The 13,103-nt window shown below is 44.6% G+C and overlaps 1 protein-coding gene, 1 non-coding gene and 1 pseudogene across 2 annotated transcripts; all 3 read left to right on the plus strand.

Moving 5' to 3' along the window:
• LOC138399495 (cytochrome P450 4F2-like) overlaps positions 1 to 13,103 on the plus strand; it is an 859,494-nt pseudogene that overhangs the window by 340,815 nt on the left and 505,576 nt on the right.
• On the plus strand, positions 954 to 2,722 carry LOC138380884 (uncharacterized). Its single transcript, XM_069465343.1, has 6 exons — positions 954 to 1,047; positions 1,156 to 1,293; positions 1,478 to 1,795; positions 1,874 to 2,146; positions 2,234 to 2,372; positions 2,533 to 2,722. Exons 1-6 carry the CDS (start codon positions 954 to 956, stop codon positions 2,720 to 2,722), a joined length of 1,152 nt encoding a protein of 383 aa, XP_069321444.1.
• On the plus strand, positions 11,322 to 11,427 carry LOC138381093 (U6 spliceosomal RNA). Its single transcript, XR_011233035.1, has one exon. It is a non-coding gene; the product is annotated as a U6 spliceosomal RNA (small nuclear RNA).

A 13,103-nucleotide genomic window follows, 5' to 3' on the forward strand; every position in this document is an offset into this window, starting at 1 on the left:
TAAAGGGTGCCGTTGACCAGGCTTGGCTCAAACTCCTTGTACAGGTCCACAAACTGCTCTTGCCTGCAGGGATGCATGGGGGTCAGGGCTCCCTCTCTTGCTCACACACCCTCTATGGCTCCCTGCTGCCCTGGCACAGAGCCAGGCCCCTGCTTGGCTGACCACACTGGCCTGGCCTTGTGTCCCTCCCTGGCCCAGACGACCCACAGGCCCTCCCGTCAGTGTCTGGGCATTCATCCTCCTGCCATTCCTGACTGCAGGGGCATTACCTCTTGGGGGGTGGCACTCACTTCTCAGGGCTCCGGGCCTGGGCCTCCCTGTACAGGTAGACAAGGCTCAGGAAGTGCCCCCAAAGATGACGTGGAGCCGGCAGTCAGCCTGGAGGTCCAGCACCTGGTCTGGGCTGAGGTCTTCGATTGGCTCCTGGGGAGGAAGGTGGTGACCCTGGATGGCCGGGGCCACTCTGCCTCCTTCTCCAGCCCTGGAGAGCTGGCCCTGCGGCTGCGATGAGCCAGCCTGACCTCATGGGGCTCCCTGCCCGACCCGGATATCCCACCCAGATCTCAGGCCCCGCCCTCACCAGGGCGGCATCCCGTCTCCTCTCGCCCTGCACTTGCAGTTCCCACTCCCTGTGACCCCACCACACCCGCCTCTCCCAGGACTCACCCCCTTCTCTCAGTCCACCTTGCTCTGACACCCCCGGGCACCCACAGATACCCTGGCTGCCCTTGGCTTCTCTCACCTCCTTCCTTCCCACCACCTCCCAGCTCCTCCTGTCCACGGCACTCACCCGAGTCCACCCGCCTCCACCATCTACACCTGGGTGGGATCCTGGCCCAGCCACTGGCCCGCCCTCTCCGGGCCTGTTTCCTCCTGAGTAGCTTGAGGACCCCCACCTCCTGCTACCCACCTTCATCTGCGGCACCGACTCCCCCGTGAGCAAGGCCCGGTCCATGATGCAGCGGCCCCGCAGCAGCAGCAGACTGAGAAGCTTCCTTGGGCTCCTGCGGAGCAGAGGGCTGTGGGCGGGCAGCACGTCTGCCCCAGGTGAGGCCCGGATGAGGAGGAGCCTGAAGGCTTGCCCAGGTGCCCCACACCCACCCACGGCCGCTCGGTTTCCGGGGGGGTCTGCCGTGCCCTGAGTGGAGCTGTCAGGGTGGGGCCTCCACCCCCGAGAGGCCTTGCACCAGGAACAGGATGTGGGGTCTGGTCGCTTGCAGGGCCGAGATGGTGGTGCCCGACTTCTCGGAGCTTTCCAAGGAGAGAGCCACAGCCCCGTTCTTCGTGTTTCAGGTAAAGCGGCAGCTCTGGCCATTCTCATTTCCTTCCTCGGGGCTTTCACAGCCGGGGCAAACCTGTCTGCCACTTCCAAACCCCCCAAACCTGTCCCTGTCCTCGTGCGTCAGAGCCTGTGGGCAGAAGAGGCTCGGGGGGACAGGACGGGTGGGGTGGGGACAGACAGGCTGATGTCCCACAGGTGTTCTGTGTGGGACTCTGGTGCCTGGACGAGTACTGGTACTACAGCGTCTTCACGCTGTCCATGCTGGTGGCGTTTGCGGCCTCCCTGGTGCAGCAGCAGATGCGGAACATGTCGGAGATCCGGAGGATGGGCAACAAGCCCCGCGTGATCCAGGTGCGCGTGGCGGGGAGAGTCCTGCCCAGTCTGGGGGTGGGCACAGCGCAGGCACGTCTTCCGCGGTGACATTGCCGCCCCTCACCGCCCGGGTCTACCGAAGCCACAAGTGGAGGCCCATCGCCAGCGACGAGATTGTTCCCGGGGACATCGTCTCCATCGGTGAGGCCCCGTTCCACTCCATCCAGGTGGGAGCCCTGCCTCCGGGCCTCTGGCCAACCCTCCTGCCCTGCCCCGCAGGCCGCTTGTTGCTGTCATCCTCAGGGTCGCCCAGCGTCCGCGCCCGGCCCGCTCCTCCCCGCCGACGGAGCGGGCGTGGAGAGGCACCTGCCTGCGCCGAGGGCGGAGAAGGACGTCCCGGAACCCTCCTCGCGTGCTCCGCGGCTGCTGTCTCGGCCCGGCGGGCAGCGCGCGGGGGCCCCGGGGCAGCCAGCGGAGAGCCGGGCCATCCCGCGCCGCAGCCGCCACCTGCCGGCGACGCCCACGGCCCAGAGAATTCCCCAGCCGCGGCGCGTGGGTCTCGCCGGCGACATCGCCTGCTGAGGTGCAGCGCGGGCACTGACGGTTGACTTGGCCGTTACTGGTCTGACCGGCACGAAGGTGCGGAGCTTGCTCCTTGCGGGTGTCGGCCAGACCGGGTTGCCAGCCTTGGGCTACGGAGGCGGAGGAAACGCGAGGAGGAGCTGAGGTGTCCGCGGACCCGGAAGGCTCCACCGGAAAGAAGCTTTCGGCTTGAGCGGCAGGATGGGGTCCACCTCCTCTGTCCCTGCCCCTGCCCCTGCCCCTGCCCCTCCCCCTGCCCCTGCCCTTGTCCCTGCCCCTGCCCCTCCTCCTCCCCCTGCCCCTGCCCCTGCCCCTGTCCCTGCCCCTGTCCCTGCCCCTGCCCCTGCCCCTTCCAGGGCGACCCACCTTCCCCCGACTGAGACGTGTGACTTCGCATTCTTAACCCGAGGATATGACCATGACCTCCGGTTGAAAGAGATGGGGAAGTTCCACAGAGCTGCCTACCGGCACAAACTCCGGAAAGTGCAGAAGATCCTTTACCACAACAGAGACTTGCTGAATGAGACAGACACGAAGCACAGGTGATAGGAACCGTGAGCCCGGGGCTGGGAGCGGGCCGGGGGCGTGTGGGAGCCCGAGCCCTCCTGTCGCCCAAGGGGCTCGGCTTTCTCCCCTCCGCGGGCTCCTGAGCACCTGGGATGAGGAAACCCTGGAGGGGTCCTGCTCCCAGGCGCCCTTTTTTTTTTTTCTATTTTTTAAATTTCAGCTCATTATGGGGGTACAAAAGTTCAGGTTATATATATTGCCTATGCCTCCCCATCCCCCCGAGTCTGAGGTTCAAGTGTGTCCATTCCCTAGACAGTGAACATTGCACTCATCATGTAGATATGCACCCATCCCCTCCCCCCACCCCATCCCCCCAGAGTCAGAACTTCAAGCGTGTCCATTCCCATTCCCCAGGCAGTGTGCATCGCACTCATCAAGTAGGTATACACCCATCCCTTCCCCCCAGCCCCCACCTCTGTCCGATACCCAATTGGTGTTATTCCCAAATGTGCACTCAGGGAAGCCAGTTTGCTGGTGAGTATATGTGGTGCTTATTTTTCCATTCTTGGGATACTTCACTTAATAGAATGGGTTCCAGCTCTCTCCAGGAGAACCAAAGAGATGCCATATCGCCATTATTTCTAATAGCTGAGTAATATTCCATAGTAGTCCCAAAACACATGTTGGCGCGGATGTAGAGAGACAGGAACACTCATACACTGCTGGTGGGACTGTAAACTAGTGCAGCCCCTGTGGAAGCAATGTGGAGATACCTTAAACAGATTCAAGTAGACCTACCATTCGATCCAGCAATCCCATTATTGGGCATCTACCCAGAAGAACAAAAGTCATTCTATAAAAAAGACACCTGCACTCGAATGTTTATAGCAGCACAATTCACAATCGCAAAGATGTGGAAACAACCCAAATGCCCATCAATTCATGAATGCATTAGCAAAATGTGGTATAAGTCTTCAATACTAATATTAGTCATTGGGAATATCTGATTTACGTACGTTCTATAAGTCCAAGTACTGAACAAAATAAACCATACCTATTCATTTGAATCCTGCATTTCCTTTGGTTTAAAGTTCTTTGAAAATCAAATTAAGAATTAACTTTGTTTCAAAAATGCACTGTTGTTATTTCAGCCCTCTTTTTTCATAGTATGTTTACGGTGGAAAGTAAAAACTAAAATGTCTTTAAATGCTAATCATATGAAAAGAACTGCCAGAGACCTGTTCTATATACCAAAGTTCATTTAATGTAAGTCATCATGGATTGTGTGATGCCCCATTATCTTATGTATCAATAAGATAATTAAAATGCTGCCAATTATAGTTATAATAAATCATGAATTACAAGTGGCATTCCAATGTCAGAGGTGTTAAAATGTGAAAAAAATGAGTTTCTTAGAATCACTGAAATACGGTTGAATCTCTCATCTTTCAAACTTACCACAAGGTAGGTATTATTGTATCATTTTTACTTAATCAGAATGTCATCATCATTAGGTAGTAGTCATGGTAATCGTTATAATATCTAACAATTATTGAGCTGTTATTTGTGCTGGGAACTCTTCAAAACACTTAGCATAGATTCTCACGTAAGCATCACAGTGGTATCCTGGGAGGTGTCCCCACTCTTCTCATTTTCATTTTAGTAGTGAGGAAACTGAGGCACAGAAAAGCTAAGTCATAGCCAGTTAAGTGACAGCTTAAAGGAGGATTCAAACCCAAGTTGAAATGAACCCAAAGGTCAATGTCTCTGTATGCCGATAGGCTGCTCTTTCATTAATGCAGTGAGTACTAAGAGCGAAGACATATTCTGCCTTCACAAGAAAATTAAAGATTTGTTTTGAAAACAGATGGACTACCATGAGATTTAATGTTTGCAATTACATAAATATGTTTTGAGATGGTGAACTACAATTTTCTAAAAAGTCCTCTCGCCTTCCTAGGACTGCTCTCCATTTGGCCTCTGCCAGCAGAGATGCACAGGTGGTAACTTTCCTGCTGCACAAAGACTGTGACCTTAACCCCCGTGACGGCAAAAACAGGACACCTCTGATAAAGGTATATAGCTGCCAACTATTTCAGCATGAGATGGGTTTTGTTTAAACCCATAGGATAAAAATGAATTTATCTCATTGAAATATAACTCATAAGTGAAACCTGTGAAATGTTTATATTGAATTTCTAGAGTTTACAATCTATTTCTTGGTCTAACACTGACAGGCTGTACAATGCCAGGCACAGGAATGTGTCATTCTGCTCTTAGAACATGGTGCCGATCCCAATGTTGTGGATGACTACGGCAACACTGCTCTCCACTATGCTGCCTATAATGGGGATTTATCAATAGCAGCAAAACTATGTGCTCATGGTGCCACTCTGGAAATGACAAACAAGGTATTTATTTTCGAACTATTGGAAATGCCTTTGTTTTAACATTGACATAATGTAAGGGTCAATTTTCCATGTTTGGAAGTTCAAGCATTCCCTGAATGAAAATATTTTGAAATACCTTAATTGTCTAAGGTTTTACTTGAAATATTGATACTTTTAAAGAAGCATTAGAGGGTACAGCTTCTTTTATGCATTTAGGGTAAATATTTGTGCTAACACTAAAAGTAAAATTTTTTTTCAAATTCTTTTCCCACCAAGTTTTTGTTTGTTTGTTTTCTCATTAGTGTAAAACAACATGGCAAAGCAAATTGACCCTGGAAATGGGCTCTATCATAAAACTTGAACAAAAGAAATGCATTTCACAGAAATGGAAATCTTGCTGTTGAGAAGTTCGTAAAAAACTAGTTGCTATGAACATGGTTTACCTCTCGGTGGCAAGGCTAAAAAGGGAACAATGGACAGGGAGAAGGAGAGCTACCAGAAATATGCAGGCCAATTTGACAATTATGTAACTCAGGGAAAACACCAAGAAGAGGTTTTTTTATGTTTAGACCAGGAGCTCTTCAGCTGTGGGGATGATAATTCTCAGGTAGAGTGTTAGTGAGTGGTCAGCCTGCCAAGCCATCAATTGTAGGAGGACTCTGAGGAAAGCAGATTGGTGGTGAGTAGGTGGGAATGAAGTGGGCAAGAAGAGGGAAGAATAAATTTTTATTTTTATTTCAGCATATTATGGAGGTACAAAAGTTTAGGTTATGCATATTGCCCTTGTCCCCCGGCCCCCCCCCACCAGAATCAGAGCCTCAAGCGTGTCCATCCCCTAGATGGTGCCCATCGCACTCATTCTGTATGTATACACCCATCCCCTCCCCCACCCACATCTGCCTGACAGCCGATCAATGTTATTCCTAAATGTGCTCTTAGGTGATGATCAGTGAAACCAATCTGATGGTGAGTCCACATGGTGCTTATTTTTCCATTCTTGGGATACTTCACTTAGTAGAATGGGTTCCAGCTCTATCCAGGAAAATACAAGAGGTGCTAGATCACCATTATTTCTTATAGCTGAATAGTACTCCATGGTATACATATACCACATTTTATTAATCCACTCATGTATTGATGGGCACTTGGGTTGTTTCCACATCTTCACCATTGTGAATTGTGCTGCTATAAACATTCAGGTGCAGATGTCTTTGTTATAGAATGTATTTTGTTCTTTTGGGTAGATGCCCAATAATGGGATTGCTGGATCGAATGGTAGGTCTACTTGTATCCGTTTTAGGTATCTCCATATTGCTTTCCACAGAGGTTGCGCTAGTTTGCAGTCCCACCAGCAATGTAGGAGTGTTCCTGTCTCTCCGCATCCACGCCAACATTTATTGTTTTGGGATTTTTTGATAAAGGCCATTCTCACTGGAGTTAAGTGATAGCTCCTTGCGGTTTTGATTTGCATTTCCCTGATGATTAGAGATGTTGAGTACTTTTTCATATGTTTCTTGGCCATTCTTGTGTCTTCTTTTGAAAAATTTCTATTCATGTCCTTTGCCCACTTTTTGATAGGTTATCTTTATTTACAATATATAGCCTATATTTTATATTATTCCCTTAGTAATAGGGTTGAGTCTTAGAATTCAGAAGATGGCTTTTTAAAAACTCTTTTTTCTTAATATATACCATAAATAATCGTCTTCCTATTAGACTGCCTATAAGCCTTTTTCGGTTAATCAGGGTTATGGTAGGATTGGTTATGCAGATTGTAGATGACGTTATATGTTTCTTCTCAGCATCGTCCCTTAAAAATGCAAGTAATTTAGTGCCTTTACTTATGCTAGAAATAATTCATATAGGCAGTAGCAGAACTTTTATTAAGAAACCATTATATTTCTATTTCTGATTCATATTTTGCCTAAAATAAAAATAGTTTTAAGTAACAACTAAAAGGGAAACCAGAATGAAAATGGATTAAAAAGGTAGATCTGCATTAGGGTCCCAGGATTACCATTATCATTGAGAATAAAATTTCATACTGAGTTTTTTAACAGCTGAGATAAAAATCTGTGATCTTGTAATAGGAGAAATTCCACGGACCATTTAATAATAAGCAATCAAAGTTCATTTGAAGCCTGTCTCCTTTAATTCAAAGCCCATTTCCTTAATGACCCACTTGAGCAGGAGTGGCAGACATTGGCATCTGGGATCTTGTCACCATTGGTAGAAGAGAGTCAAGTGAGTTGGCGTCACCTGGAGAAATCCTCCACCTTTGTTGAAAGCTTTCAAACCTGTCTCTCTCAATCTCTAATTTCTCAAATGTTAATATTTGCCACAAAAGATGTATTGTCAAAGAGGGATTAGGCAAATTCAGAAGATTGTTTTCATACTGGACATATAGTGCACAATTTTGTAATATTTCTCACCAATAGATGATCATGCAAACTTTCTGTTGGGGAACATTACTTCTTGTAGGGCAGATATTCTTTGGAATATAGTTTAGGAAACACTGCTCTAGAGGTAATATTTAGATCATTAACTCAATAAAAATACTGCAAATGTTCACTACTATATCTTAGGGTCTGGGGGTGTAGAGACAATAGATCCTGCCCCTGCCCACAAGAAGCTCTTTTTAGATGAGAATCACTAAAATCATTACGATATACCATGATAAATGCTGTGACAGAAGCAAAGATTCTTGGGAGCAGTGAGTGTCTGAAGTGAGCTCTGGAGATAACCAGAGCTAACGCGGTGAGGCAGAGGTGTCGAGTTTCCAAGGGAAGGAGCAGCACATGGGAAAGCACAGGGTTGAGAAGGAAGGGGCTACTCTTTACTCACTTTCTGTATTATATGTACATTCTTAGGGTCTTATATAAGGTGTTCACTTCAGTTGAGAAATACTTAATTTTGTCCATTACTAATTGTTTTTGCTGTATTACAGCTACAAGACACACCACTTTTGATTGCTCTGAAACAAAAAAACGTGAACGTGGCAGAATTTTTAATAAAGGAAAAGGCAGATGTAAATACGGTTGATGCCCTGGACAGGTACAGTAATTAGTTCTTTTTTTAAAAAAAGTGAGTGTTTTTCTAGAATGGTAACAGTCACTCAAGTCGGAAATATTAAGCGAATAAGAAGATTACCTTGTAATTATTGGGGTATAGTGAAAAATGTCAACAGAAATGTTCAGTTAGAAAATCAGTGATTTGGACTGGACAATGTAAAGAACAGTATACAGAAGGATTCATCTTCTTTTACAATATTGACTGATGTTTGTAATTTGATGTTTTTTATCATATTATCTTTTTTCAGTGATATGATCTTGTCTTAGCTAAAGGGGTTTCATGTTAGTTTTATGAAGTATGAACTTTAACTTTTAGATTGCTTTATGACTCAACATGAACTTCTTCACCCTGTCAGAGTATTTGTCTAACCCCTGCTTCTTACGTACTTTTCCTTTAAAAATGCTCTATTTCACATAGATAGGAGCTGAAATTCATTTTGTCTTTTGCATTACTCAATGAGTCTTTGCTTTAAGTTGCTTTCTTTGAAGCATATTGATGTTAAGTTATCCTTAAGTGACTATGAATTGCTATTACCAGATAGTGTGGATTCATCAGCTTTTTCCATTTGCATTTCTAGTGTATTTTGGTGTTTTTATTTTTAATTGGTATGGGCAGAGGGAAGAAAGACAGCTTTCATTGGATAAACTTTTCCTTGAATGAAGATGAGCCATAGGTGGGTGATAAAGAGAAAAGAGATAGATTTAGACTCCCAGAAACCTGGGTTCAATTCCTGACTTCCCACTTGCTAGGTGTGGACCTTGGGGACATTATTGATCACCAAATATGTTTTCTGATATGAAAAGGCAGATCAAAAGATATCCACCAAGGGTTGCTGTGTGTGAGATTATGTGTGTGTGTGTGTGTGTGTGTGTGTACAGCGTTTACTTCAGTGCCCAGCACATGCTTCTCATCATCGACACCTGAAAGTACTCTGAGTACAGTTCTTACTGTTATTACTAATATTGCTGATGTAAGGCTGTAAGTAGCTTTTACTTCTGTGACCCCTACCTGACTTTGAATTAAAATATATTCTGTTTAGACTAGGGAAGAATGGATAATTCTCCATTTAAATCTGGGCCTATTTTAGGTAAGTGACCTCAGCATAGTTTCTTGCCCATCAAAGGACCATAAATTAGCAACTTGTACTATGCCATACCCCAGTGAGATGGGAGGCTTTCTTTTGTCCCTTTCTTTTAGCCTCAGTGGTAATTTACAAAAGTGAACCCTTGAGCACCCAGGATTCTTGTGTCTACAAGTACATGTAAATGGTTAATTGTACACAGACAGGCAAGATAGTGAATTGGTAAAGTATATCATATTAGTTGTTTAAGTAACTTTATTAAAGTTCCTAAGGGTGGAGTTATCTCTCTGTTATTTTAGAACACCCCTCATGCTTGCCGTACAATGTGAATCATCCAGTACAGTCAGTCTTCTGCTCCAGCAAAGTGTTGATGTCTTTGCTAAAGATTACCAGGGACGGACTGCAGAAGATTATGCTGTTACTATTCAGCCTTTTACGTAAGTGTACCCATTCAAAGACTAGTTGATACTAAATTGGGGTATAAGATAATTATAGCTATTGCATCTTATACATCAGGGGAGATTTCATAGTTTGGGTCAGGTAGTGCTGGAATGGCCGCGAGGTAGTCCACTTCATGTGCCGGGAATCAAGCAAAAGGCCAGCCTAGTCAGAAGTAGCAAAGGGTGCAGGATTCTTTTCCTCAGGACATTTAAGACCTTTATCCTTAGGGATCTCAACATTGTCCATTTTATTCCAAGTATAACCCCTATGCATGGGATAAAAATAAGGTCACATCCTTGATACTTCTAATTCGTTATTTGGGTCTTGAAATGTCCAGTTTAGCAGAAACTCTTGTACCATACCCTGGGGGCTATCTCCTAGACCAGCGGTCCCCAACCTTTTGGGCACCAGGGATCAGTTTCATGGAAGACAATTTTTGCATGGATCGGGTGGGATGATTTTGGGATAATTCAAGTGCATTACGTTTATTGTGCACTTTATTTCAGAATTATTATTGCATTGTAACATATAATGAAATATTTTTACAACTGACCATAATGCAGAATCAGTGGGAGCCCTGAGCTTGTGTTCCTGCAACTAGATGGTCCCATCTGGGGCTGATGGGTGACAGTGACTGATCTGACAGGAGGTGGAGCTCAGGAGGTGATGTGAGTGATGGGGAGTGGCCGTAAATAGAGACGAAGGCCCTCACCTCCTGCTGTGCAGCCCAGTTCCTAACGGCCGGACCAGCAGCAGCCTGCAGCCTGGGGGTTGGGGACCTCAGTCCTAACCTTCTCCTTGAATTTTAAAGAACTTAAGGGGTTCCAAAGTGCAAGGAAGATGATCCTCTTTTATAAGGCAGAAGGAGGGAAAAAAGAACATTCTAATCATTCAGTTGTTTCCCTTGATTCGGTTGCTGCATTGTTGCTATGGAAACTGATCCTGCCATCGGTAATGATGACCTTTGGTACTAGGACACCTTTGCTGGTTCAGATCCCTCAGTCTTCATGGTCATCCATACTTAGACTTCCAAGTAACATTTTTTTTGGTTCACGTGCATATGCTCATGTGCTCAGCCATTGTTCCCAAAGCAGCAGGACTCTGCTCTGCAGCTGGGCCTGCTAGCTTTAGCCACACACATAGTGAGCAAGTGACCCTTCCCCCCGCACTTCAAACCTTACGTAGAACCCACGTTTCGGCTTAGACTTAGTCTAAACCTTCATGGTAAGTTATCCTTTGAAGCCCTTTTCTCAAGCAAATGTTAGTTGAGATTGTTCTAAACTGTCAGAGAGGTTCAAACAATGTTGCAGGAATAGATCAGAGTTCCCTTTCTTCTTTGTTACCAGCTCTGTATCCTGAGGTCTGTTTGTGTCCTGTGTAGCACCTTTTCTGAGGTAGCGAATGGTCCCATATCATCCTTCCTGAGTAGTGGGCACCAACTTGCCCTTGGCCCTGAAGTGATCTCTTCCCCATAATAACAAAAATCTCCCAAGCTGCTTGGTTCTCTACCTCAAGGTTTTAAAACATTTTCAAATTCTGCTTCACAAAGAAGCCATTCAGCTGAAACCTCTGAGTCTAAACTAGGGTAGTTGGATGTAACAGGGCTAAGCCTCACCCAGGATTCATCGATACCCACATACAGAGGTGGGGCTTGGTGCTTTCTCTGGCAGCACGTACCCTAAAATTGAAACAATATGGAGCAGTTAGCATGGCTCCTGTGACAATATGATGTGCTCATTCTTGAGACGCTCCATATTTTGCACAGTCCCTGGAAGGTCATTTGACTGTTTGCTAACTAGCTCCACCAAAACTGTGTGAGTCCAGCACAATGGGCGGCACTCGATATCGAAACTGTGATGTTCTTTACAAAGATTCTGTGTAAGGTAATCTATGAAATGAGAATGGAGCTTAGCAACACATGGCATGTTGTGTGCACATATGTTGTTGGTATGTAGCTCAGAAATGAGAAAATGTCAACTTCCTTTGTGGAACTTAAAAAGGTAGGATTTTATCTTCCATGTCGGTTGGAGATGAACATGGAGGTTAAGCATCATTCTAACCAAGGTCTGCTGGTTCAGAGTCTGAGCAGCTAGGGAGGGAACAGTAGTAGTGCAAGCCAGGTCTTGACATCTGTTTGTTTTCTTCCCTTTGCATGACTGATTGTCTCAGTGATGGGGGACCGTAATGTTATCTAATTTAAGGAGATAATGTATTTATAAATACAGTTTGTTAAAAATTGTGAAATAGCTGAGGTGGCCTGAATTATGAGCTACAAAGAATAGAACAACTAACAACAAAAATTAGATCTTAATAATATGTTCTGAAAAATGCAACATTTGAATATTAGAACCTTGAAAAAACACAGATTGGGTTTCATTTGGGCTTCTATAATAGCTTCAGCAATGAAGTTCAGGAACAAAGTATTCCATTGCATCACTATTTCTCTGAGCATTTAAAAAATATTGTCTCAGTACATTTTTATAACAACCTAGTTAAGGCAGTAAAATCCTTACTTTTAGGAGAAAATATTGAGCCTAAAAGAAGCAACATGGCTGTGAAGAAATAGCTGTTTGTGGAGCTAGAATTTATTCCGATTTCAGGATATTTTCCATTATGTCTAGCTGGCTCCAGTTAATGTAGTGAGTTAATTCATGAGTACTTCACCTTACTTTTTTCTTCATTAATTAGAAGCTGTATTAGAAGTTTGTAGATAGACCTTACAAATTTGAAGTGTATATGATAACATTCTTACATTAGCTGTGATATTTTCTGAAGTGCTCTAAGAATTTACTATATTTAGTAAAAATTTTTCATATCTGTATTAAAATAGTAATTTTATTTATTGTTTATTCATAGGTTATGCCGGCAAATTTTAGAATATAAAGAAAAAATGAAGCATAATAATCCTCAAAATCGCAGTCCAGGAAAGACTTCTAATAGTGAGTTGCTGTTGGTGGTTCTACCATAATAAGAGTAGGAGTTGTGACTACAAAAGATCAGTTAAAAAATTAATATTTAAATTTCTTAATTTCTTCCTTAGAAGCCTCAAATTCAGAATTACTTAAGAAGTTGGTTGTAGGTAATTTATAATCCAAAACAATATTCTGGAAAAAAATTCACTTAATTACTTGCTTATGGTCTCTGAAATCTTATATGATATTTTTATATGAATAAGAAAAGAGATGTTTAAGTTAGTATGTTGTAAATTTCCTCTATAGTCACATTATAATGAGTTGGACTTGCTATAAAAATGAATCTTCTATTTAGTATCATAATAAGTGTTATGCATTTAGTAAAGGAATATTCATTACTGTTGACCCTTGAACAACATGAGGGTTAGAGGCACCAATCCCCCTTGCAGTTAAAAATCTGCATACAACTATTTTTTTTGGAGACAGTGTCTTGCTCTGTTGCCTGGGCTAGAGTGCGCTGTCTC

Source organism: Eulemur rufifrons, chromosome 2, assembly GCF_041146395.1.
Source record: "Eulemur rufifrons isolate Redbay chromosome 2, OSU_ERuf_1, whole genome shotgun sequence".
NCBI lineage: Eukaryota > Metazoa > Chordata > Mammalia > Primates > Lemuridae > Eulemur > Eulemur rufifrons.